General features: G+C 53.5%; 1 protein-coding gene across 1 annotated transcript in view; it reads left to right on the forward strand.

Moving 5' to 3' along the window:
• The window catches only part of PREX1 (phosphatidylinositol-3,4,5-trisphosphate dependent Rac exchange factor 1), a 175142-nt gene extending 172009 nt beyond the window's left edge, over positions 1–3133 (forward strand). The window contains exons 38-40 of the mRNA XM_026503688.4: positions 192–294; positions 548–615; positions 1433–3133. Coding sequence (XP_026359473.1) covers positions 192–294; positions 548–615; positions 1433–1475 — 214 coding nt within the window. The 3' untranslated portion in view covers positions 1476–3133. The remainder of the gene's footprint in view (positions 1–191; positions 295–547; positions 616–1432) is intronic.
• Positions 3134–22453: the final 19320 nt, after the last annotated feature.

The following is a 22453-nucleotide window of genomic DNA, read 5'->3' on the forward strand; positions in this document are numbered from 1 at the left end:
GTGTGCAGGAGTGCTGGCTGCCAGGAGGAAGGACGGGCAGGCGTGGGGGGTGGACAGGAGGGAGGGGTGGTGGGGGGCTGTCAGAGAAGACGCCTGAGGGGAGGGAGCGCGTCCAGCAGTTATCTGGGGGCCGGAGGGGCAGTCCCTGGGGGGAGAGGGCAGTGATGGCCCCGCCCGCCCCTGCCCTGCAGGAGCACCCTGAGCGTCTCCCTGGAGCAGGCGGCCATCTTGGCTCGGAGCCACGGGCTGCTGCCCAAGTGCATCATGCAGGCCACGGACATCATGCGGAAGCAGGTGAGGTGGCCCCGGGCCTCCGGGGACTCTCTAGCGCCTGGGAGGCTGCGGGCACGGCGGGTTCTCAGCCACGTGTGGGGACTGGGTGGTCACCAGCCCCAGACTTGGGCCTTTTCCCCATCTGCTGGGGCCCCAGATCTCAGCATCTGGGGCCTCCGGTGACTCCCCTCACCCCGCCCCCCCGCACCCACGTGCTTCCTCCCTGAACTCCGTGTGGAGGCAGGCGCCGGGCCTCATGATTCTTTCTTCCCAGGGCCCCAGGGTGGAGATTCTGGCCAAAAACCTCCGAATCAAGGATCAGATGCCCCAGGGTGCACCGCGGTGAGTGGCTGCTCCCTCCGACCCCCCCAGAAGGCCAAGAAACTCCCAGCCTCACGCCAGGCAGCCCCCCTGGTGTTCCTAGGGGGCTTCACTCAGGCACCGTTCTTATTTCTTTCCCAAACGACAACCCTGTGGGCATTCTCTCCAGGTGGCCAGTGGGGACACTGAGGCACAGAGAGATTATGTATCTTGTCCCAGGTCATACAGCTAGTAGATGGCAGAGCTGGGATTCTGCAGCCAGGCAGTGGCGGCCCAGGGGCCAAGCTCCTGACCACTGGGCTGCCCTGCTTCTCTCTCCTGCCCCTGTCCCCGCAGCAGCCTCCTGGCCGGTCCCCCTGCCATCCTCCTCTTCACAGCAGATCTGTCCAGTCTGTCCTGCTTGAGACCCATGAGTGGCTCCTTCCTTGCAGATGAAGCTCAGAATCTTGTCGATGCAGATGTTAGGGAAACCAGGGCTGTCCATGGGGTGCTGGAGCGGTCCCCAAAATCTGTTAAGTAAAAAAAACTCCAGGGGCTGAGCGCTGTGTCTAGTCTGCCATTAAGTGTGGAAAAACGTGGCCCTTACACAATGTACACACACACACACCCCCCCCACGTATCTTAACACCCAAACACGCATGTGCAGGTGCGTCTATATTCATAAACCCACTGCCAGTCTGGAGGGGGCCGGAGAGCTGGGAGAGAGCGTGCACAGTCCGGATCTTTTTCACCGTGCATCTTTTTATACCTGTTGAGTTTTGTTTTCTGGGCAGGGATTACATGTTCAAAAAAATGGCCTGCCCGCCTGTTCCTCATTCTCTTCGCCTCTGTCCACCAGGCTCTACCGCCTCTGCCAGCCGCCAGTGGATGGAGACCTCTGAACGTTGGGATTCTGCCTGGTGCTCGGCTGTATCCTCTGGAGCTGGGTTTGGGGGGGCATCGGGGGCCACGCTGGCCTTCTCCAGAGCTGGCCGAGGCTCCTTCCTGCTCTGGGACCTGCCAGCCTTCTCCATCCCCTCCCGTGAGGACAAGTGGTGCCCCTGCTCTCGGAGGAGCTGGCCCATTGGCCGTGGGCCAGCCCATTCTCCACACTCGGGCCTGAAGCCCGAGGGGTGCTGGGGACCCGCAGAGCTGGCTGATGGGTACAGCCAGGACCTGGGCTCCTGCCCACAAGTCCCCGGGACATAGGGGAGAAGTCACGGGCGCTGGAGCTGGAGGCCTGCAGACCCAGCTGCCTCAGGATGGCTCAACCTGCACTTTTGAAACCCCTGGTTTCCTTCTAAGTCCACATTCCAGGCGACACACGTGTCTCCTCCTCCCCTTAGCTTCCAATTCACCCCTAACCCTGTACTAACCTGCTCGGTGGACTCGGAAAAGCCAGGCCTCTGACAGGAAAGACAGAGGGACAGGGCACACCACCCGTCACCAAGAGGAAATTCGAAAGCCACACCAGCTTCCGACGTGACCGCCATCGGAACTTGAGCCATCAGCCCTGGGCGCGAGATTTGCTCCGACTTTATTTATATGGCGTGAAATCTCTATGGTTTATTTTGGGGTTTTTATGTTGTTGGTGTTGTCGAGTTGTTTTTTTTTTTTCCTCTGGGTTGTGTGATTATATATTCGACATTTTAAATTTCAAAGAAAGGTGTATTGTCTAACAGGGGACCAACATAAGGTAGCGTTGATGACTTTTCCCACTTCTACTAAAAAAGAGAAAAACTAAATTATTGAAAATTCAAAAAATGTCAGTATTTCATCTTTTTTTAATATTAGGGTCTTAAGGTATCACTTATAGGTTTTGACTACGATTCCCACCCACCTCTGTTCTCCAGCGGTCGGTCCGCATTAGCGTGAATGACTCTGCTGTCTTTGGACGCTGCGCTGCAAGGGTCGTAGCGGCAGCTGGACCAGGGCTGGGGGCTGGAGGGGGTTGAACCACCCACCTGAGATGCTGTCCCGCACAGGTGTCTGCCCTGAGGGGAGGAGGGCCACCGGGAAATGCAGGGTGGTGGCTTCTGTAACTTATTTTTTTTGATGTTAGCTCAGAGCAGGACATTTGGGACTTCTCAGCCAGCCAGAGAGACAGGAAGCCAGCCTGCCCACCTCCTGGGCACAGGGACCCGCAGTGGGATCTCAGCAGTTTGTCCCCTCCAGCTTCTGTGTGCCAGCAGGGAAGCATCCTAGCTGAGGTAGCAGGGAGGGAAGGTCTTTCTAAGCTTGTTTGGTGGCTGAGGTCGGGAATGGGTTCCTCACTGCCCCTAAGGCTTGAAGCCCCACCAGCATCTTGGCCCCCTGGGCCTCCAGGGGCCAACCCTCACTCTCTTGCCACTGTGGCCTACGTTGCAAGAGGTGGGCCTGTTGCTGGACACAGGTGACCCGGATACAAATGAAGATGTGCTTTAGCCCCCTGGCGGGAGATGGAGAGGAACCCCCGAGGGCAAGGGCCTTGTGCACTGGTTTACTTTAAAATGTACAGATCTTCTCATTAAATTCATGATAGATTTTTTTATTATTATTAAAAGTCAGTTTATAATACAAAGATCCTGATCTGTGGAGGGTTCCTTTGGGGGCTGCCCCCCGTGGGGCGGGGTGGGATGGGCTCCTGCTCTGAACGGGGGACAGGGGTGGTTCCCATCGATACTGTCCTAGTCCCTGAGCCAGCGACGCCTGCAGCGACGTTACCACTCTGAACCTGTCTCCTCTAAAATGGGGGCAGTCTATGTGATTTCTTGCAGGGGAAGATTGGTGAGGACTCCCCGGTGGGCCTGTGCCTCACGTGTGCCAGGAAAATAATGGTCTTTATATTGTGTTCCCCTTTACATGCCATTCTGGGCTCCCATTTCACCGCAATTTTCCAGGCATTCCTTGTCTTCTCTTGGGGGTCACGCCAGGGCTCCCCTACACGTGCCCAGGGGTCAGGGTGGGTCCAAGCGATGCCACCGAGGGGTCCTCGGCTCCATCCTGCAAGGCCCACTGGGCTCTGGGATCTGGGATGGGGCCAGAGTGGAGTTCTGCTCAACACGTGGGCTGGTGCCGGGCCAATCAGAGTCCAGGCTGCTGCAAGCGGGCCAATCAGAACAGACGCCAGCGCAGACTCTGCGCCTGCGCCCCTGGACCCGTGATGTGGGTTTCACCTCCCTGTTCCAGGGCCGTCCTTCAGGATCTTTCTGGGTCCGTCTGCCCCAGCCAGAGAAATCTCACTGCCTGCGCTGGATCTGAGCTGCAGACCTGTTTCGCTGGGCTTGTTTGATTCCTGCCTCCCTCTGTCTCCCGCCCTGCCTCCTTTCCTCCTTCCCTTCCCCCCACCCTCCCCCGTCCAACCGTTTCCTCTCCCCTCCATCCTTTCCCTCTTCCCACCCTCTGGAAGACACTGACATCTATGAAAGGCTCCCTTGGGGTACCCTCCTCTTGAAGCCTGCCACCCTTGGGAACTCCCTGAGCCATGATGTCTCTGCCCAGTTCTGCCTCTCAGATCCGCGCTCCTTCTTGCAGTCTCTTCTCCTTCCAAGCTAACCCATTCCAGAGCTCATTCTAAGGGCCAGATTGGGTCCTTCCCAGAGAGATGTCCTTGTGTCCTTCAATGGCAGGTTTAAAAGATTCCATACTGTAATAGTTGAGAATGAATCCTGGTGGGATTTGAGGCACAGTGACGGGCTGATTGTTTGGAATTACTTGAGACCAGCGTCTGGATCCAGGGAAGAGCGCTTTGAGGGGAGAGCTGTCACCTCAGTCTATATTTGAGGTCAACAGGGAGGATTTGATGCCTTCCTTCAGGCAGGTGCTTGCACAGGAGACAGCAGATTCTGCCTGTGCTATTCCTGGGTACCAGAAACAAGACGTGAAATCTCAGGTAGTGATAGGCAGGGGCAGCTTTGGTTTGGAACTGAGAGGTAGGGTCTCTGTGGCCTTGAGCAAGTCACAGCCCTTTTCATACACACAGCTTTGCAAACGGGGTGATGGTGGTGGTGGTGGTAGTGGTGGTGGCGGTCAGAACCTGCCTTCGTTTCAGGAAGGCCTTTCTCACTGTACAAAATGGGGCTCGAAGTGCTGCCTGGAGCAAGGGGTCATTTTATGGATCTCCAACTGGTGGCCCGCGGGTTGAAACTTGGAAATAGATGTGGGTTTTGTTTTTTCCTGATATGGTGTAATTTTCATAATTTTGAAACAGACACTTGAGAATCAGCAGATTTCACTTCCAAATTCTCATTTTTTTGCTTCCTGTGAAAATTCAGAAGTTCTGGTCTCACCCTGACCCACATTTCTGCCTGGCCATGTGCGGCTGCCGCGGAGGAGGGCCACAGCCTTTGGGCAAGACGCCAGCTCTCCCGTCCCCCGCAGCCCCACCCGGCCCAGCACATTCCTTTACCTGACCTTCTCGGCTCTGGGCTGGCCTCGCTCAGGCCAGCTTGGCCAGTGCCTGCCTTAGAAGTGTCCAGATCCTTAGATCTCGAGTCACCATGGTGATGTTGGCTGAGGGAGGACCTGGTGACCGGGGTTGCTGGGCCGGTCAATGGAGCATCAAAGCCCTGCAGCTAATGAATCTCTTGAACCTCCCCACTGGGCTTCCAGAATCCCTCTGAGCCTCGATTTCTTGCAGCTGTCAAATAGAACTCAGAAATGGCCCCTTGGTGTGGATGGTGTCAGGGGCCACTCAGGAAGCCAAAGGTGGGATGGGCTGTGTTGGCCACTTTATGATTTTATCAAAATTTAAATGTCTTTGCATTTACCGTCCTTCTTTCCCACCAGTAAGAGCATCCTGAGAACAGGAGCCATATCCCTTCTGCATTCTGTGTCCCCAGTGTCCAGCCCAGTGCTGGGCAGCAGTGAACCATGGCTAAATAAAAGAGGGATCACGACTATCAGAGCCAGGAACCCATGGCACAGCTGCCTGCAGCCATCGATCGTGTCTCTAACCATGTGCTCTGCACCTGGCTTTGTTCTGGGGCTGGACTGGATCGAGGGTTATGAGGATCTGGCCTGAGACCTTTGAAATTGGATAACCTCACCTCCCCCCCGGACCTGGAAGTCTTCTGTACTTGCTGGTGCCTGCTCCTGAGAGGTCACCACCTCTCTTGGAGCCTCAGTTTCTTTCTCTGAGAAGTGGAGAGGTTTACCCAGCTGGTGTGTTGTTGGGAGATCAATGGTCTCCAGGTTTCCCAAATTTGGCTTCCAGCGTATAAATGTGGTGCTCTGTTCTTCCAGCAGGTGGCGCCAGAGACCGGGTAGAGACCGGAGGTGTTGGTTACCTGTGCTCTTGTCCTGCCAGGTCCTGCCTTCTAGCTTCCAACCCAAACGTCGTTGCTGGGTGCCCACATTTGGGACAGAGGTGTCCTGGAGGCACAGGCTGGGACTGTCCGGATGATGGGCACTGGCCCCTGCTCTTCTGGCCTGGGTTTGGCCTGACTTGGTGTGGATATTTTCTCTTTTTCTTTATTTTTCCATTTTTTGTTATTTCTTTCTTTAAAATTTTTTTAAAATTTAATTTTAATTTATTTTTATTTTTAAATTTTAATGAGTTAATGAATTGATGGATTTAATTTTAATTTTAATTTTTTTACGTTATTTCTCTTTCTTGATTATTTTTGTCTCGTTCCCCTCCATTTCTTTCTTCCCTAGATTTTCTGTTTTTTCTTTGTCCAAAACACACCTGTGAGCTAGACTCTATATTCTTTCCTTTTTTTTTTTTTTTTTTAATTTTGAGCGTTTCCTTCTTTCTCTTCTTTCGTCCCTTGCAATTGGATGTATGAGAAGGATGTGAAAGATCCTTGTACACTGTCAAACGAGATGCTCCTGAGGGCTGTGGCCAGGAACCCGCCAATTACTGAGGGGCACCCCACCCTGGCCTGGAACGAGGACCGGCCTGGAAGCACTGACCACCAGGTGGCGCTGTGGGCCTGGCTGAGCCTCCCAGAGCCACCGCGGCAGGGTTGCGGGGGGGGGGGGGGGGGGGTGCGGTGGTCGGCTCCTGCTATAAGTCCCTGGGGTTTGGGGCTTTGTGGGGAGGTGAGTCAGAAAGCCTAGCCCAAACTGGCCTTCTCTGGGCACTTTGTAACATCTCCTGGAGGGTCAGGAGAGGGCTGTAGGGCAGCAGAGTCCAAGTTGTCCTTCCATGTGCCTCAGTTTCCCTACCCACGATGAGAGTGGGCACAACTCAATTCCTGAAAAAGGACTTATCCTCTAACCAGCCTGGCCTTCCTGAGATGTCTTTGAAGGATTAATAGCAACGTTGAGAATCTCTCACGTGTGTTGAGCGCTCAGTATCTATTGGACACTTGGCTGGCGGCTTAATGGCATCTTCTGGTGTGACCCTCTCACCATCCCTTTGAGGGAGGTACTACTAAGGCTCCTTTTTACAGAGGAGGAGATGGGCTCAGATACTTTTAAGTGACCTACCCAGGGTCACGCAGCTCAGAAATACCGGCCCCTGATACAGTTTCAGGGCCGTGGGAGCAACATTACATGTTGCAAGTGGGAAGCACAGTGGCCACTGGATTTCTTGGACTCTGCCCCAGGTGCACCATGGGAGAATCTGACTTGGATCCCAGAAGCTAGCAGAAATGGGGGCAGGGGAGGGGAAGGGTTGAGAAGGTCACCTGACTATGGAAAGGCCTGCAGGCTCTCATGGGAAAGCAGAAGGGCGCTTTGCTGCCTTCTGGCCACAGGTGCTGCCTCAGGGCTTTTGCACATGTTCCCAGGGCCTGGAGCGCTCTTCCCTTGGTTGGCCTCGGGCTTTGCTCCCTCATTTTACTCCTGTGCGCTCAAATGTCACCTCCTCTTCCATTCTTTCCTGTGACCCCCCCCCTCCCCTCACCCCGTCTCGTTCTCCTGCATAGCATTTACCAGCACCTGGCCGAAGCGATCCTTGGTTCGCTTCCCATCTCGCACTATAGGTCAGCTCCGCAGGGGCGGGGCCCCTGTTCATCACATTTATCAGTGACTCGCAGTTCATCAGAATGTGGCTTCTCATGACAGAGCAGCCGCCTGGGTCCCTGGCGGAAGGACATGGAGGCTTAAGGGTACAGGAAGAGGCCTAGAGACTTCAATGCTGAGGCCACACGGGCTCTGGGCTGCCTGTGCCATGGGTCCTGATCGAGGTGCCTGTCACCAAGGCAGAGGGAGAGGAAGCCCACGGGAGGCCTGGTGGGCCCAGGTGCAGAGGGAGGTGCCCGCTGTGAGGTCAGGCCCACCACACAGCCCAACGGCAGTGCTGCATCTTGAGCACCTACTGTATGCCTGGTGCCGTCCTGGGCATGTTAGTACAGTGCTCAGTACGCTGGAGGTGCTCGTTGTCTGCGGAGTATGATAATCTGAGTCTTGTCCCAGTAAGTTCTTCCTATTTCTTGCCGGTGTTCAGTCAGTACTAGTTGACTTTCATGGACAGAATCAGGGGACGAGGGGTGCAGTGCGGAGGGCAGCGCGTCCCCACTGGCGAAGATTCTGGTCACTAAGCTTCACCAGTTCTCCCAGTGCCTGTGAGAAGACACAATTATTAGTCCCATTTTACAGATGAGAAAACAGGCGGAGAGTGGGAAGAGACCTGTCTGAGGTCACGAAGCCTTGGAGCTGGGACTGAGCGCATCGAACTCCAGCTCGCCGGGTGTTTGACCAGCCAGCGCCGAGGGGGCTCCAGCCTTTGCAGTCTCCCCCACACCCTGCCTCTCTGGCCCGCTGTCCTTCGGGCTCTCTGATCTCGCTCTTTGTTCCCACCTCGGGAGCTTTGAACTTGATGTTTCCTCTGCCTGGAACGCTCTTGCCGGCTGCCTCTCCTGTGGCTGGCTCCTTCCCGTTCATTATTCAGGTCTCAGTGGCCATGACACCTCCTCCAAGAGGCCTTCCAGATTAAGTAAAGACATCGCCACGTATTGACTCTCACACAGCATGCTCTTTCTTTCTGCCCAAGATCCAGTCTTTATTTAGTTTCCTTTTGCATTTCTTAACTCACATATCATTGGCCCACTGCAAGCGGACTGCAGGTTCCGTGAGGGCCGGGCCTGCCTTGCTCACAGCTGTATCCCAGTTCCTAGGACTGCGGCATAGTAGGTGCTCAGACCATCGTTGTTGGCTTTGGCCGAATGAATCAGTGAAGGAGCGACCGTAGCTGGCAGGATTTGGATCAGTATACAGCCGCCCCCTCATGCAGTATTTATGCTCATTTAATCTTCAAGTTTTGGAAAGCCCACGGTTATGTCTCTCTTTCTTTCCTGGGTGGATAGTTCTGGTCTTAACCCACTTCCCTTGGAGCCCTTCTGCTTCAGCCAGGCCTCAGAGCCCTTGTGGGAGGCCAGGATGGAGCTGAATGGCCCCACGAGAATGTTCTTACATCAGGCTGGATCCGAGTCACTGGGTGCTGGGTCTGATTTGGCAGGAGGGCACAGCTGGTGACGCAAAGCCACCCTATCCAGAACGTGTCCTCACCTGGCATTCCGGCGCACGAGGTCCGCAGAAACCCCTATGTGACCCTAGGTCTGCCCTGCAACCCAGCTGGCCCACCTCAGGCATCGTTTATCAAATATTTGTTAAGGGCCCACTGGGTGCCAGGCCCTGTTCTAGGCCCAAAGTCACATCAGCGAAGTGCTTGTGGAGTTTATTTTCTGCTGGAAGAGATGGACAAAACCAGTAAACACAGGGGTATGAATATGTCAGATGGTGTAATTGCCAATAAGATAAACCCAGCAGGTGGGAGGTCAGGGACAGATGTGGGAGCTATTTTAACAAACGGTCAGGGAAGGCCTCTCGGGGGCAGACCCTGGAATGGAGACCCAGGAGGAGAGACTGCAGAGATAACGGAGTCCACACAGCAGAAACAGCCGGAGCGAAGGCCGGGAGGTAGAAAGTTTCCTGGTGAGTCGGAGGAGGCGTGACAAGGCCACTGCAGCTGGGGCAGTGTGTGTGGGGGAGAGAGTGTGACATCGGACTGGGCAGGGGCCAGGGCGCATGGGTGACCGGCAGGCTTTGGAGTTCCGTCTAGAATCAGGAAGCCACTGGCGGGTTTGGAGCAAAAGACAGTTTTCTCATCTGTCCACCAGAGCAATTACAGCTCTAGGTCCCCCAGCCCTGCCCACTGGAGCGCTTTCTAAAGGAAGCTGAGAGGACTCTCGACAGTGAAAGTGGTATTGTAATATTTTATTTCCATGAGCTGTTGCATTTTTCCTGTTGGGTTTTATGAAATGTGTACCATTACCATGACATACAATTACACTGCTGTCTGGTCTGTGGACAGCCGTCTCTGATGAAGCCTGAAGCAGGGGTGAGGGTTCTTCTGGAGACAAGGTACCTGACCGATGGCCGAGTCGCAGGCACGCAGACTGATGGGGGCGTGGGCCGGAGAAATCCTCCCGGAGCTTGGCGGGGGGGGGCGTTGGGTTACAACTGTGCGACACCAGGAGCTGGGAAGGAGGTGCATCCGGTCCCAAGAGGTGAGGAGAGTAAGAACCACTGTCCTCAGCACTTGGTGGGTGTCACTCACATCTTCTAGTAACTCCCTGGGCCACTGGTCCCATTCGAGGGACCCGCAAAGCTAGGCCCGTAACTCACGTACGCTGAGTCTCACCTGCTGAGGCCACGGCCCACCCTGGGGTCTCCCCCCACTGCCCACACCCTCCCTCCCGCCCAGGCCCCTTGATCAGCCCAGGGATGAATCACAAAGACAGGGCTGCCTTCACTGCACGTGACCTCTGTTGTCACACGGTGCTCAGAAGGGCCCCGCGATTGGCTCAAGGCTCTGTGGTTGCTGTCTTGAAATTCTTTTAAAATACATTTTTTTTTAAAGTAGTCTCCATGCCCAACACGGAGCCAATCATAGCCCACATTCGTGAGTCTGAGAGCTGAGACCAAGAGTCAGACACTCAACCGACTGAGCCACCCAGGCACCCCGCAGTCTTGAAATTCTTAATTATCTTCGAGCAAGGGGCTCTGTGTTTTTATTTTGCACTGGACCCCATACATGGTCAGGGTGGTCTTCACGAGGCTGTAAGCGGATCCTGGGATCCTGCCTCTTTGCCTGTCGTTGGTGGACATTGACCCACTTCTGACCAGTGAGGTGCAAGGGCCTTGAGCTGATGTGTTCTGGGAAAATCTTTTCTCCCGGAAATGAGAGGGCTCATGAGGGACGTTTCTTTTCTCCCTGAGCCCCAATCCTTCCTGCTTTGGGTGTCGGCCACTTGGCTACTTCTCTCCACATTTACTGCTCCCACCCTGATCCAAACCATCAACTTTTGCCTAGAATATTCTGGTGTTTTGACTAGTCTCTCTGCTCCTATCCTCACCTGCTCTGCAATCAACATCCGGTTCTTCTGCCTTTCTGCCCAGAAGTTCTGGGATATTCAGCAGAGAGGCCCAGTCCCCCAGCACAGCCCCATCCTGGGCAGGTCTGAGCCAGCCTCTGCCCAGCAGGCTAGGAGGGCACAGCTAGGACCTGTCTTCCCTGCTATTCCTCTTCCAGCACTTTCCATGCCCATGTTCCCAGTGCAGGGCTGTCCCAGCATCCCCACCATGGAGCCTGTCCCTGCTGCCCTGGGTTCAGCTTCCAGATCTTTCCAGATCCTTCCTGCCCATTCACCCTCTCTCCAATCAAAGCCTACCCACTGTCTGTCCCCCTTCATCTGGTCCTGCTCCCTGCTGAGGGACACGTGCCTCACAGTGCCACAGGAGCAATGGAGAGACATCCCCTAGTTCCCTAGTTCCCTATTTGTGCTTCACCAGGACCTCCCTAGAGCTGGGGGTTTTTCAGACACCATGACAATGGAGGGGGAATGAACTGTTCCAGGGCCAGGAACACTGCAGGCCAACAGGCTGGAGGAGGGCAGCCCTGCGGGGGCCACACACACTTGCCAATCTTTTTTCTGGCTTTTGATTCAAATAGCTCTTTGGAAAAGAACACGGAATGGCCCTGGCAGGTGGGACTTGTTTCCATGGTGTGTGGCCAACATTCAAGGACAATGGAGCTACAGGCCTCTGGGGAACAGCCCAACAGAGACCAGGGAGGCTGGGGTGAGGGTGGCAGGGCTGCCCCTCCATCCATCACACCACCTGCTGCCAGGGAGCCTGGAGGGGGGCTTGGGCAATGGTGCCTTGTGGGGGGGGGGGGTGCAGCCAGGGAGGGGCTGCCCTGTCTGTGTCCTAGCAGGGCCAAGCCAGTCTTGGATCCTGTTTGCAGAGACTCAGCTATAGAACGGGGGCCAGAAACACTCTGTCACCCTTACCCCCAACCCCTCTTCTGTTTCACCTGGTCCGACTTGATGGTGGCAGCTCAGAATGTCTGACCCTGCCTGACCCTGCCTGACGGGCATGAAAGGAAATCTAGCCTCCCTTCTCCAAACTGACCGATGGCAGGGATCCCAGCGCCCATCTGGGACTAAGAGTCAGTATGATGTGTGGTGTTCACTGAACACCTGCTATGGGCCAGGCCCAGTGTTCACGTGAACACGTCACTTCATGGATTCCTACAACAGCCCTACGAGGGCACCGTATTCACCCCCTCCCATTGTAGAGAGGAAGGGGGCAAAGAGGTGAAAGGGCTCACCCAGGGTCACGTGGTTGAGGGGTGTCCGAGCCGGGATTTGAGAACATGATGCCCGGTCCCAGTTCTCACTCCCAGCCCTCAGGCCTGCCAGCTGCTCGAGGAAGGGGAGATGCCTCCGGTGAGGACGGGGTCGGTCGGAGAGGGGAGCCCAGGACGCTTCCCCCTGGGGGGCTCCTGGTGGACCCAAACACGGAGCCATGCCGGAATCGGGTAATGAAGCCGGCGGGCTGCTGAAATGTCGAGGTGGACTAACGCTTTATCGTGGTGCTGCACAGAAAACAGGAACTGCGCTGATTTAAAAGAAAGATGCCAATTCCAGGTGCTCTCAGGCACGAGGACCGGGATGCGGGGACGGGTGGAGACACAGGATGGGGCCTCGTGATCAAGTGATGAGCTTTGTGGCCGGACTTCCTGGGTTCAAGCTGATTTTCCCGTGCCTCAGTTTCCCCGTCTGTAGCAGGGGCTCCCAGCAGCGTGCTCCTCCCAGGGCTGGAGTGGGGCTGGCTGGGGGAGCGCAGGTGCAGCCTCTGCTGGGCGCGGGGTCCGGGGTGCGCTCAGGAGGCTGCGGAGGCGGACGGGGCGCACAGACCAGGGTTTCTCTCCGTCTCCAGGCGCCTCATTCAGAGAAAGCTCCAGAAGTCTAGGAGTCAGGCCTTTTGTGAAAGTGAGGCCCAGGGCCTGTGATAGCCCGGGCCCTGGGGACGCATAGCATCCATTTATTTTACAAAGCGGTGTGTTTATCTGCATTTTCCACCTGAATGCTCCAGGGAAACGTTCATTTGTGAGGAGCTGCTCCCAGAATAACCGGTGATTTCATGTGAGGAGCTAATTAGGCAGGATCAATGGGGTTTACTCTAAAGAGGGTCCGTTTCCACCAGAGAGGCGCGGAGATGAAGGCATGAGCACCGCTGGGCTGAATGCGAACCGGCGAAGGGTCTCTGGGACTACCCAGAACCTCCCCTGGGGAACGTCACCCGGGTCACCGGGAGCCGCAGGATCAGAGCCTGGGCCCCCTGCACGACACCCCCAGGGCGGAGGTGGCCCCTGCGCCCCACGTCCTGCCCCAGCCCTCAGGGTCACCACCAATGCTCCAGGGAGACTTCAGTGTGAACCCCAAATCAGGAGTCGGATGGGCCTTGGTTCAAACGCCAGCTCTGCCATTGACTGGCTGTGCGGGCAAGGTTCGCGCATGACCACGCTGAGCCTCAGTGTCCTCATCTGTCAAATGGGAATAAATAACAACACTTCCTTCCAGGAGAATTGTGAGGCTCCGAGAAGTTGGCAAGTGCTTGGCAGGTGCCCAGTGCGCTTGAAGTGCGGAGGGAGGCTAGCGGTGATCATTCCTTGCTCCTTCCTCAAATGCAGAATAATCTTGGCGTGCGCACATCCGTCACAGAGGTTATAGTCCTTACCTGGGGCAGGTGTGGGGCCTCGGTGAACCGAGCGGTTCTTCCCAGGGGCGCATGAGGCTGGACACCCCGATGCACACACTCGGGATAGGCCGGTGGTGCTGAACGGCAAACAGCCCCCCAAGAAGAGGCCCTGCCCCGGAAGGCGATTTGTTGCTGGAAGTGCAGGTGCACAGAGGGGAGGCTGGGAGCTGGGCTCAGGGGCTCCGCACTTGCAACCCAGGTGATGGGGCAGCCCTGCCCTGCATCCCCAGGGCCTGGGCACAAAGAGCCAGGTTGGCCAGGGGGCCTCGCACTGGCAGTAAAGCACACAGCCCGGGGCAGTGCAGCGGGGTGTGCCCGCAGGGTGGACGCACCCCTGACTTCCAGAGGAACCCTGTCCGCGTGGACGGTGGATTCTGCACATCTGAGCACGTGGCCAGGGAGCCTGGGCCACTCCTGTCCCCGCTCGTGAGCTGGATTCAACGCAGTCCCTCCGTGGGGAGCCGCGGGGCTTGTAGCTGATGCGCCCTGGGATCTCCTTTCTGGGGTGGTCCCTTCCAGGTCACACACGGACTCGTGAGGAAGCACACGTGGGATCTGTTCGATTCTGCAGGAACCGTGTGTCCGTCTGCATTTCAGTCCCAAAGAGAAGGGTTTGCTGCAGAAGGGCCTCTGTCTGATCAGAGCAGTTCTTAAAGAACATTCTCACTCGTGGATTGTGTAGTGTGTACACATGTGTATGTGTGTATATGTGTATGAGTGTGTGTATGTGAGTGGATGTGCTTGTGTTTATGTGCACGCATTTGTATGTGTGTTTATGTGCGTGTATGTGTATAAATGTGAGTGTGTATGTATGTGCATGTGTGTATATATGTGTGTATATATGTGTGTATGCATGTGTGTATATGTGTGTATATGCATCTGTGTATATGTGTGTGCATATGCATCTGTGTACACATGCGTGTATGCGCGTTACGTATATGCGTGTACATATGTGTGTCATGTGTATGCATGCGTGTGCATGTGTGGGTGAGAGACTTTCTAAAGCCTTCCGAGCTCACACAAAGCTTTTACGGTGCCCCGGCTCTCAGAGGTCTGGTTGCACAAACGTGGGATCCCCCGACAGCAACGGTGTTAAAGGAGCCCATGTGGACGCTGTTGAATTCTGCTCCCTTCGGATAGTGAACTCTGGAGTCTCCACTTTGCAGGGAATGGCAGCTTGGGCACAGAAAATTCCAGGGCACTGATGCTTGAGCCTGACTCTGGGCTACCCTGTGCTCCCGCCCCATCTGATGGTGCGCCCACATTCCCAGCACCCCGAGAAGTGCAGAAGAGGGGTTGGTCTCTGGCCTCCTGCTTCACCCGCTTTATCCTGCTCCCCGGCTATCTATGGTCACGTGGTCCTCAAGCTGGGCTTCCCGGGCTCCCGGGGCCTTCCCAGAGGCCCGAATTGCTGAGGGCGGGGGGGCCTGCACCCTTAGCTGGGTCTCCACTCCTCCCCCTGGAGGCCTCCCTGACCGTCCTGTCTCCTCTGAAGTCACTTCCCGTTCCAGAACACCTGACTGTTTCCTTCGTGGGGTTTCTCAGTCCTCTGATCATCTGGCTCATGTGAGTATTGACTGTCTCCCCTCGAGGAAGCCAGGTCCGTGAGTGCAGGAGCTGTGGCGAGCCCAGGGCCGTGGCCCCAGGACCCCGCACTGCGTGGGGCACAGTGGGTGCACTTTTCCAGGGCTCACTGTGTGCACGAGTGTAGGGACGAAGGAACAGAAGCTCGCCCTGGTACCATGAGCAGACTCCGCTCCAGCCTCACCTGTCCCACGTCCCATATCCTTCAAATCCTGCCACCGCCGAGGACTAATGAAGAACTTATTTGTGATAATGAATATATATTAGTTCTTTCAAGATGAGATATACATATTTAATAAGGAATGTCTAGAGGGGCGCCTGGGTGGCGCAGTCGTTAAGCGTCTGCCTTCGGCTCAGGGCGTGATCCCGGCGTTCCGGGATCGAGCCCCACATCAGGCTCCTCAGCTAGGAGCCTGCTTCTTCCTCTCCCACTCCCCCTACTTGTGTTCCCTCTCTCGCTGGCTGTCTCTCTCTGTCTAATAAATAAATAAATAAATCTTAAAAAAAAAAAAAAGGAATGTCTAGAGACTCAGGTTTTTAATCCAAGGAAGTCACCCCGATAATGAGAATGTAGAATGATAGTGTTGAGAGGGTGTGGATATTTAGGGCACAGAGGCCGGAGGAGCCATGGATCCCAGACCTGAGAAGGCCTCCTGGATGTGGCGTGGGAGGGCAGGGGGAGCTCTGCAGTGGGAGTCAGCCCAGGACCAGGGTCTGGTCCCAGCTCCGCTACCCCCTGTGTGTCTGACCCTGGGCGAGCCACTCCCCCTCGTCCTCCGCCTCAGTGTGGCTATCTGTAAGTGGGGATCCTAACCCACCCCTCTTGGGGGTGTCCGGTGCAGGTGCCGTGAATGCGGTTCTGGTGTTTCGGAAATTACTAAGTGTTAGCTCACTAAATAGAAGGGATTATGGTAATGAGCAAAAGTGTCCCTACCTGTCACAGATGGGATATTTTTGGCTTCAAAAAACAGAAAACTCCCAAACATGTGGCTGAACACTGAGGACAATTGTTCCTTCATTACCGAGGCTTCCCCAGGGTGTTTCAGGCAGCTCCGGGTCTGGCCGGCTCAGATGCCGAGGCTTCGCTGGGACCCGGTTCCTTCCAGCTTCTTGCGGGGCTATGGTCCCCTCCTTGGCTTTCGCCCTGACGGTTGCCGGAAGGTTCTGCAGCTCTGCGTATCACAACCTCATGCAACAAAGCCCAGAGGCAGAAAGAGAGAAAAATATGTTTCTTCCATTGCCTCTTTATAAGACCTGGGCAACCTTTCCCAGGAGCCTCCTGCGTATTGCCTCTCATGTGACTTTGGCCGAGATTGCATCCCAGGCTTACTCCTAGACTAGTGGCTGGCAGAGGAAATGTACCAATCGTGATTGGCCACCATGATGTTTTCAGCAGAGGGGTCGGCTCCCGGGGGGACGTGTTGGGACTAGGGGGTGTTTTGGTTTGTCTTCATGATTGATGACACTGCTGGTCTTTACAGGGTGGGGCCGGGAATACGGGGTGTCCTACAATGTGAAAGACAGTCTAAACAAGATAGACGTCATCCACGTGTATGAAGAGCCACTTTAATTTCATTTAACAGTGTGGAGAGCCCCATTTAATCATAGAACCTAGGTCAACGTTATAGCAAAGCAAAGTATTTTTGCAAGATTTTAATGTACTCTGAATATACTATTGCTATTCAAGTATCTCTCATTTTTCTGCCCTTCTATTGTGGGGTGACCCCTGATCTTATTTCTCTTACACCCAAACTTATTCCCCCGACGTGGGCAAGGATCTGACTATTCACCACGTCTCCTCATGTGTCTGCCTGCTCATTTACATACTGAAATGTGATTTATTTTATTACAAATTATTTTCCTTTTATTTCTTTTTTATAATCCACTTAAGAGCATTATAATGGGTTTTTAAGTACATGTGATATTATAGGTTAATTATTTATGACTTCCATTGCAGGGCAGAAGAGAGGTTATCGAGTACATTCCTTCTTTGGAGAGGTCGTTGGGTCTGCCAGATTTGAGACCATTGGCCTGACTCCATCACGAGTCACATCCTGGGGTGGGAGGAGAGCCCGAGTTCTGAAACTTGTGGCTTCCTGGGACCGGCAGCACGTCAGAGTTGGGTTGAGAGTGAAGACCAGAAGAGGCTGTTGGCTTGGCAGCCATGATGTCTGGTTGCCCCAAGCAATGGCCTCTTCGCTGCCACTGAGTCACAGTGGACGTCCAGGAAAGAGATCCACAGAGTTCCACAGAGAGGCGTGAAGGTGCCACGAGGGCTCCTGAGGCAGAGCTGGGTTTGCATGTAGCCCTGAGACCCGACGGTGGAAACCCACCCTGCCCATGGCCTGCCAGGTGTTGGTCATACAGCTGCATCAATTTACCTCTGGGAGAGAATTTGCTGGTGGGAATGAAAGATTGGTTCATCTCCTTGAGCACAATCTGAAGAATACAGAGGACAGGTAAGGTGTGACCAATGCCCAGCTGAGACGGATAGCTCTGGATGAGGCCTCGGAAGACAATTCCCTACATTCATTCATTCAGCCATCCAGCTAATATCTACCGAGCGTCTATCGGATAGTAAGACTCATGCTCCCGGATATGAAGGTTCGGGATGCATCAGACCTGAGCCTGCCTGTTAGGGGAGGCCGGCATTAGCTCGAGACAGGGCTAAAGAGGAGCCGGACAGCGGGGGTTCTGTTCAAGGAGGCTTACCTAGAGGAAAAGCCTCAATTTTGATGGTGAATTTATTACAAATTAAAACATGAGATAGAATTTCAAATGCTTGGCCCGTACTCTTGAAATGTTTTTACTCATCCATTCAAAAATATTTGTCATGTGCCCTCATAGTGGGCACTGGAAGTCACACAAACATAGAAAAAAAAGAAACAGGAACCAAGTAGAACCAAGTAGAAACAGGCTCCTTTCCAGGCCTCCCTAGAAGGTTGTTAGAGGGTTTCCTTGCAAGGAACTACCTCTTCCCCTCAAACCCCACCCTAATCACTCGTGCTGCTACTATACTAGGATCGGGGGCCAGCATGTTCCAGAAGGGCAAGCGCAAAGTCTGAGCAGGAGGAAGTAGCACGCACTCCAAGGCGGTTTGGGGATGTTGCTGATTTACACGGGCAGAAACCCGGGGAGTATGTGCAGGAATAGATTTTGCAAGCGTGTTAGACCAAGGAGGACAGCATGTAACACTGGATCAAAGTAAATGTATAGATGTGGGTGCACTTACGGGGACTGGGAATTCAATGGTTAGCTCACGAAACCGGAAGTGGCTCTGTTTACTTGGTTGCTGACCACCCTCGGCCTCAGTGGTGGCCCTCATTTAATCAGGTTGGGATAACAGAATGTTCCTTGTATAACGTAAGGGAAGAAATCCAAAGGCTTAGGGATTTGTGGAGGGAACACCTGCATCCTTGAAACTCCATGTGGCTGTTCTCAGTAGGCCAGCTGCCATGGTAGAGGGGCCGAGGGAGACACCAGATGGCAGCTATCAGTGGGGATGAGGACAAGTGACAACATTTATCCCCCTAAGACAAGGATGGATATTTACCATATTTTCCAGAGGAAAAGAAGTGGTGATCAGAATGTCTCAGGAAATCTTTTGCATGGCTCATTCATCATGGTGTCCTTAGAAGCGAAATAGATGGGCAGTGTACCAAAATGTTATTGGATCTATATAATGGGAAAAGATCTGGTGGCCAGAAACCAACACATGACTCTCCGTGGCCTCTTGTCTAATGTTCTAAAAACAGAGATCAGGTAATACATGGAATATTGACTCATGTTCAAATCACAGTGGACCCAGTAGGTCTGCAGATCCCGAGCTCCTTGGCAACTATTGGAATAAAATCCACAATAGAGGTAAGACCCAAGTGAAACCCTCTAGTAATGTCGGTCCTAACCAGGATGGCATTTTTGGTGAATTGCAGAGATTGGCGCCACCCTTGAAGACTTGAAAGATGTGGGGGTGGGGAACCCAATCACGTCTCTATTTAACTTGCCTGTTTGGCCTCTATGGGGGCAGGTGGTTCTTGGAGAATGACCGTGGATTACCTTAAACCTAATCGGGTCATGACTTTGATTATAGCTGCTGTTCCAGACGTAGGATCTTTGCTTGAGCCCGTCAACGGCTCCCTGACACCTCATACGCAGCTATTGACCTGGCAGATGCTTGATTTTTTTCTAGAGTGATCTACAAGGACTATAGGAAGCAGCTTGCTTTTACCGCTCAGAGCCAACAGTATATGTTCACAGTCTTGCCCCAAGTCTATGCCAACACTCCCGCTTTTTGCCTCAATATAGTCTTCTGAGATTCTTGGTCATCTTTTCATCGCACCAAGCATCACAGTGGTCCACTACGGTGTTGACATTTGGCTGTTTGGACCCAATGAACAAAATGTAGCAAACACATTAAATGCTTTATTTAGTAAGTCAAATGTGAATCCTAATCTTGGTTCTAATTTCTGTATGAGTAAGAGTCCAGTCAGGAGACAGAAATCATGCCAGTTAATTTAACAATGAAAATAGTATGTATATAATTGTTAACTAGGTATTGAGGGATTGAAATGCAAAGAGAGAACACTAAGGCAGGGAGAGCAAACTGCTGTTCATAGGTAGGCTATCTGCCTTTGTAAATAAAATTTTATTGGCACAGCTATGCCCGTTTGTCCACATATTGTCTATGGCTTCTTCCACACTACCAGAGCTGAGCTGAGTGGTTGCAACAGAGAGCACGGAGCTTGCAAGCCTCAAGTATTTACTAACATGTCCCTTTAAGAAAAAATTTGCCCACTCCTGCTCTAAGGTGTATTACAGATGGCAACTGCAGGAATCAGCTACCACCTTAGCACTGTGGGGAATTAGGTGATAATGATGAAAACAGAAGCTTGGAAGAGGGACCTTGCAGAACTGAAACCATAGGGCTGAAAACCATCGAGCACTGGTTGCTTGATGCTGGTACGCCTGAAGACACTCAGGTGACATTGATAGGACAGTAAAACAGACCGGAAGAAGCAGCGAAGCAGTGACGGGAAGCAGAAGGAAACAGCAAAGCCTTTCTTCCTCCTCCAGTCTTGATGTCTCCCTCTAGAGCCCCCTCTTGGCAAAGCCCACCAGGGAGCACTAGCAAAGCTAACATGCGGTTTGCAGAGGCGGCCCCAGTATCTCAAAGGAGCACACAGAAGGGTAGGTATTCAGATGAGAGACAGTAGTTCAAGAACTGATACAAGGAGCAGGGCATTCAGGGTACATATCAAATAGTCGATTGTAGGTTCTGTGGTTAAGACTCAGTTTCCTCATCTGTAAATGGTAATGAAAAACACAGCAGTAATAATACACCTGTTAATGAACGTGTTTGGTTGTATTTGGTCCTGATACCCAGCAACAGAATGCAGCATGCCCACCGCCGCTGGCCACATGTGCATGGATCGATGCCTCTGGCTCTATCCACCTATGCCAGCACCCGAGAGGGCTGTTTTTGCCCACACTCACTGTCACAGTCGGGTCTACGGTGTTATCCAGCTAAGGTGACTCTCCTTTCCCTAGTCACTGTCACAGACCCTGTTTCACTCACTTCATGGGCCTCATCATTGAGCATACCCAGGCAACAGGTTCCTTCCCTCGTCTGTCCTCTTGCAACACCTGAGGTCTGGGGCCTTGTCTTCCTGGCCTCCACTGTTCCCCCAGGGCGAGCGGAGGCCAGGGCTGGCATGCAGAAGGCGCCCAACAAAGAGTCCATCCAGAACTGCCCTTTGTCCTCAGCCACCCGCTTAGGTGGGTTTTGTTATCCTCAGTGACAGGTGAGAGGACTAAAGCCCAGAGGGGTTAAGTAACCTTCCTGATGTCACAAAGCAATGAATGTGCACAGCTGGGCTGCAAAGATCTCTCATCCCGTGCCCTTGCTACAATGCCGAGCACCTCGCTTTCCTGTCCTGCCTTCCAGGGGCCTCTCTTGGGCCACTTTGCCCTCAGTTCACAGAGGGCCAGTCCCATGCTCGGATAGAAGTCCACTGTCCTCTTTATTTTGATAATGGAATGAAAGACATAAATACAGCATTATGTGTGTGGCCAGTTGTCCTATTTCTTTTTTTTTCTAAGAAATAAATTTATGGGGCATCCACGCTCAGGGGTGATTATTCCCCAATAGTTTATAGTATCAAGGCTCCTTTATCCCCCTCCCCCCGCATAAATCTAATTTATATGGTCCGGTAGATCAAGCAGTGCGTTTCCTGGTGTCGGAATGCCGTGAATCACTCACAGTACTTTTAGAAACTTGTGGAGATTAAGGTTTTGCATAATGCAAATTGGGGCGAGAAGATGTTTGCTCTGCCCGTGGATGCAATTAGAGCAATGATCACCAGGAGAAATTCATTTTCCCGGGACAGGGAAAGGTCTGCTTAGTATGCAAAAGAGCAGAGTTATTTGCAACACAGGAGCCCGGAACCTGGGGTTAGCAAAGCACCCAGTGCCTGTTTGATTTGCAGCTTTAAAGAATTTAAGGATGAATAAAACATTGAATAAATTTTCAAAGAACGGTTGTCAGACAGCATAAGATCTAAGCATTTGCGGGGGAAACAAAAAGCAAGACTGTACCTGTGATAGTCCAGCTCCAGACCCTGGGAAAACCTTTATGCCACCTGGAATTTTCTCCCACCAGCTTTATGGCTCTCCTAATCCCGTAAGTCCCAACTCAAGCCCCCTCTTCCAGGAAGTCCTCTCTGCTGACCCCAGCCCACCTACCCTAGCTCCTTGGACCTCTGGTTCACTCATTCATTCAGCAAGGACTTCTGATCACCTGCTACGGGCCAGGTGCTCCCTGTTCTAAGAGCATGGCCTAGATCAGCCAAGAAAACAGACAAAAATCTCTGCCCTCTCGAAGATGATGTGCTAGTGGGATGTGAGAGACAATAAATGAAATAGAGAAGTTATTACTACATGAGACAATGCTAAGTGCTGTGGAGAAAAAGAAGCTAAACTGGGGGTGGGGTAAGAAATGCCTGGAGGTGGGGGTGGTTTGCAGTTTTAGACAAGCTGGTCAGAGAGGGCTGAGATAGCGACATTTCTACAGACATCTGCGGGAGGTGAGGGGCAAGACCTGACCTATAGCCAGGGAAGTGTTCCAGCAGCAGGAAGAGCACGTGTTGCTGGACAGTTCGGAGGGAGGGGAAGAATGTGGGCCACGAGTCCAGAGCAGGAGCAGGGCCAAGGTCATACAAAGCCCATTCATCCATCCGTTCCATCATCTCCCTGAGCTATTCATTCCTTCAACCAATAATTTGGTAGCCTGACTGCGGGCCAGGACTTGCTATTCTAGACCCGG

Source organism: Ursus arctos, unplaced genomic scaffold (genome assembly GCF_023065955.2).
Source record: "Ursus arctos isolate Adak ecotype North America unplaced genomic scaffold, UrsArc2.0 scaffold_16, whole genome shotgun sequence".
NCBI lineage: Eukaryota > Metazoa > Chordata > Mammalia > Carnivora > Ursidae > Ursus > Ursus arctos.